Genomic DNA, 4,225 nt, shown 5'->3' on the forward strand with positions numbered 1-4,225 from the left:
CTCCCCGCTAACCCCCCGGGCCCCTCCCCCCCCCACCAAAGTTGTAAAGTTCATTTTCGACATAACGACAACGACTTGTACATCTCATTGTTGCAATGAGTCTACCTGTATCCCTGTTTAAACGATTTGTTTTTCCTCTTCCCCTCCACAAATTATACCGACATCAAATATAGTGAAAGCAGGGGTTATACTGTGGGGGAGGTTCTAGTGGTTTATTGGAGATAAGAGTCTCATGGTCTTTCCTTCCCGGGATGGCTTTGAACCGTGATTCTCAGATCTCAGCCTCCTGAGTAGCTAGGATTACAGGTGTGAGCCACCATGTGAGCCACCGGTACCTGGCTGGTAAATATTTCTTAACAGATAGTAATTAGTTAAACAACCTAGTTATTTCCATTGCATGCATCATTTCAGGCTAGTAATTCAGATTACCAGCACAAGACCACAAAGTTTTTCCTCATTACAATGAGAAAACCATGCTGGGCACCAGTGGTGCCCTTAGTCACAGATATAAAAAGACCCATAATCCTAGCTAATCAGGAAGCTGAAATCTGAGATTGCAATTTGAAGCCAGCCCAGTAAGATTCTTATATCCAATTAACCACCAGAAAACCAGAAGTGGCACTTTGGCTCAAAGTGGTAGCTCAGGGACAGTGCCCAGGCCTTGAGTTCAAGTCCTACAACTGATCCAAAAAAGTCAGAAGGGGAGACATGGCTCAAGTGGTAGATCACCTGCTTAGCATGTGTGAGACTGTGAGTTCAATCTCTAGTACTGCAAAAAGAAAGAAAGAAAGAGGAAAAGAAAGAAAGAAAGGAAAGAAAGGAAAGAAAAAGAAGAGAAGGAAGGAGGGGAAGAAAGAAGGGAAGGAAGGAAAAGAAGGAAGGAAATAAAGGAAAGGGTATTAGAAGGTGTGACTATGAGCAAAGTACATTATATGCATGTGTGGGAATGTCATAATGAAACTTCATGATTAATTAAAAGAGAGGAGAAAGAGTTTGCTTCTGATTAAGTAGGCCTTACTTTCCTGCTCTGAACTGTCTGTTGATGTACTGACAATGTCCTCCACTCTCCAAGTACTTCTTTTTTGTTTGGTTAGTTTTGTGCCAGTCCTGGAGGCTTGAACTGAGGGCCTCAGTGATGTCTCTTAGCTTTTTTGCTCAAGGCTAGCACTCTACTACTTGAACCACAGCTCCATTTCCAGCTTTTTTTGGTGCTTAATTGGAGAGAAGAGCATTATGGACTTTCTTGCCTGGGCTGGCCTTGAACCATGAGTCTTAAATCTCAGCTTCCTGAGTAGCTAGGATCACAGGCATGAGTCACTTGCACCTGGGCTCCAAGTACTTACCTGCAGTACATGCTGCCCCCACCTCACCCCCCGCCCCACGCCATGACAGAGGAATCCATTCGTACTCAGTGCAGGCACTGTGGCTCTTCCAGGGAATTCCGGACATCCATGAAGAGTTCATCCTGCAACAATTTGAACTTAAGAGCAAACAGAGCTGCGATGTGCTCCACACGACCAGGCTAAACCAGGTTCCTCTGGAGCCAAAGAAGTACAAGAACCTGCAGGACACAGGATTCTTCCAGAAACCAGATCAGAAGAGGAAATTCCAGAAACCCCAGGTGACTGCAGAAGGGAGCCTATTGAGAAAATCTAAAATAATTAATTCAGATGCTTTAAAGCCCTAAATATCCCTGAATTCTGCTCCTGCTCCTGTGCCAACCCCAGCAGTATTGAATGCCAGCAACTCACCATCCACAGAGCCCTCCAGGGGTTTCTAGCTTCTTCTGCCATCTCCTCTAAGTTCTGTGTGTGTGTGTGTGTGTGTGTGTGTGTGTCTGTGTGTCTGTGTGCGCATGCACGCAGACACACACACAGACACACACACACACACACACACACACACAGGGGCACACACTCAGCAGCCCTCTGAGCAAAGGAGGATGTGATTGTGATATGTTTTCTAAGTGACTGAAAATGGAGGCAATTCTGTTCACAGCCCGGATGTCACTGTCTTAGAGGTACTACAAGCGTGTGCTCTCTGTGCAGGTAACTCTCTTTTTTCTATTAGTATGTGCTGTAAACTTTAGGTGGCTTGGTCTCCCTGGAATCCTCAGTTCAGAGAATCCCCTGGGCTCTTTCCAGTCTTCCTTGCTCTGTGTGATCTGGAATCTCTTGTCAGGCAGTGAGCTGGCTGCAATTATGGCACTTACCTTGTTTGTTGCTGGTCCCTGAGGGATCATCAGCTTTTGTTCCCTGACATCCAGGATCTTGAAAAACATTGGTTTTTTTTTTTCCTTATTGGTTTTCTTCTTTCCTTTTTCAGATGTTTTAGGTGGGAGGGTCAATTCAATCCCTCATGTAGAAATAGAAATTCCCATCTTAATTTTTCTCCTTTGTAGAATTCTCAGAACTGTGGTCCTCTGCTTTTTGCTTATTCTTTTTTTTGGGGTGGGGAGTCCAGTCGTAGGGCCTGAACTCTGGGCCTGGGCACTATCCCTCAGCTCTTCAGCTCAAGGCTAGCGCTCTACCACTTGAGCCACAGCGCCACTTCTGGCTTTTTTCTTTTTGCTTATGTGGTGCTGAGGAATTGAACCCAGGGCCTCATGCATGCAAGGCAAGCACTCTACCACTGAGCCACCTTCCCAGCCCCTTTGCTTATTCTTTAAAGGCCAGCTTTCTTGCTACCTTAGCTGTGTTGAGTGAGTCCTGTCTGAAGTTGCCATCTTCCCAAGTGATGTCCAATATGTTTTCAGATATAGAGCATATGCTAATCTCTCCACACAGAGATTTTTTCCCCCAGGTTCCCTTATTGACATTAATTTGTTCTAAACTCTAACAGCACTCTTTGCTCTAGCTTAGCATATTTCTCTTTGCTCTGTATATCCATTCACCCATCAAACATTGGTGAGCATCCATGTGTCCAAAGTGCTGGGCGCAAACCACACAGTAATGATCCTTCACGACCATCCCAGGAGACCACATGGAGGCAGGCAGGCACAGGAAAAGATCGTTCTAAGGTTTATTAGAGGGGCCATATTTCCTGAGAGAGGGAGCACGTGTCCCTATTCAAGTGGCAGGTGGTTCTGGGCCAGGTAGTAAGGCGGGTGCATGCGCAGGTGGGTCTGGGTGGAGAGAGGGAGGGGCCAGCTGTATTGCAGGAACTCTAGGGCAGGGAGGAGCTCGGGTCTAGGTGGAGCTGAGGACCAAAGGTGGGCATAATACTAGCACACACAAAGCTAGGAGACAGCTTCTGGGGTCAATAGGAAAATGACTAATGGTGGCAATTCCACCAGGCATGAGATGGGGCCATTCTAATAAAGACTTTATCTTCCTTAAAAAAAATCTGTGTGTGTGTGTGTGTGTGTGTGAGTATTGAAGCTTGAACCCAGGACCTAGGCACTGTCCCTTAGCCTTTTTGCTCAAGGCTGACACTCTCTCACTTGAACCACAGCTCCACTTCCAGCTCTTTGGTGGTTAATTGGAGATAAGAGTCTTATGGACTTTTCTGCCTGGGATCCTAAGATCTCAGCTTCCTGTGTAGCTAGGGTATCAGGCATGAGCAGGTCCAATAAAGACTTTGGAGGGGTTGGGAAGGTCACTTAGTGGCAGAGAGCTTGCTTTGTAAGCATGAGACCTTGTGTTCGATTCCTTAGCACCACATAAGCAGAAAAAGCCGGAAGTGGTGCTGTGGCCCAGGTGGTAGAGCACTAGCCTTGAGCTGAAGAGCTGAGGGGCAGCGCCCAGGCCCAGAGATCAGGCTCATGACTGACAAAAAAAAGAAGCAAGCAAGCAAGCAAGCAAGGAAGGAAGAGAAAGAAGAAAGAAAAAGAAAAGTGAGGCACAAAGGTCACGGGTGGCTCATGCTTATAATACTAGCTACTTAGGAGGCTGAGAACTGAGGACAACAGTTTGACGCCAGTCCAGGCAGGACTACTGTAAGACTCTTATCTTCAGTAAACTATCCCCCCAAAAAGTCAGAAATGGAGCTGTGGCTCAAGTGGTAGAACACTAGCCTTGAGCCAAAGAAGCTCAGGGACAGCAAAAGTTGGTGATAAACACCATTCAAGAAAAGTGAGGGCTGGGAAGGTGGCTCAGTGGTAGAGCGTTTGCCTTGCATGCTCGAGGCCCTGAATTCGATTCCTCAGCACCACATAAGCAAAAAGAAAAAAGCCGGAAGTGGCGCTGTGGCTCAAGTGGTAGAGCGCTACCTTGAGCTGAAGAGC

The 4,225-nt window shown here is 46.7% G+C and overlaps 1 protein-coding gene across 1 annotated transcript in view; it reads left to right on the forward strand.

The window, feature by feature from the left end:
• Fam47e (family with sequence similarity 47, member E) overlaps positions 1 to 4,225 on the forward strand; it is a 37,782-nt gene that overhangs the window by 17,952 nt on the left and 15,605 nt on the right. The window contains exon 4 of the mRNA XM_013020095.1: positions 1,436 to 1,621. Coding sequence (XP_012875549.1) covers positions 1,436 to 1,621 — 186 coding nt within the window. The remainder of the gene's footprint in view (positions 1 to 1,435; positions 1,622 to 4,225) is intronic.

Source organism: Dipodomys ordii, unplaced genomic scaffold (genome assembly GCF_000151885.1).
Source record: "Dipodomys ordii isolate 6190 unplaced genomic scaffold, Dord_2.0 Scaffold49, whole genome shotgun sequence".
Lineage (NCBI taxonomy): Eukaryota > Metazoa > Chordata > Mammalia > Rodentia > Heteromyidae > Dipodomys > Dipodomys ordii.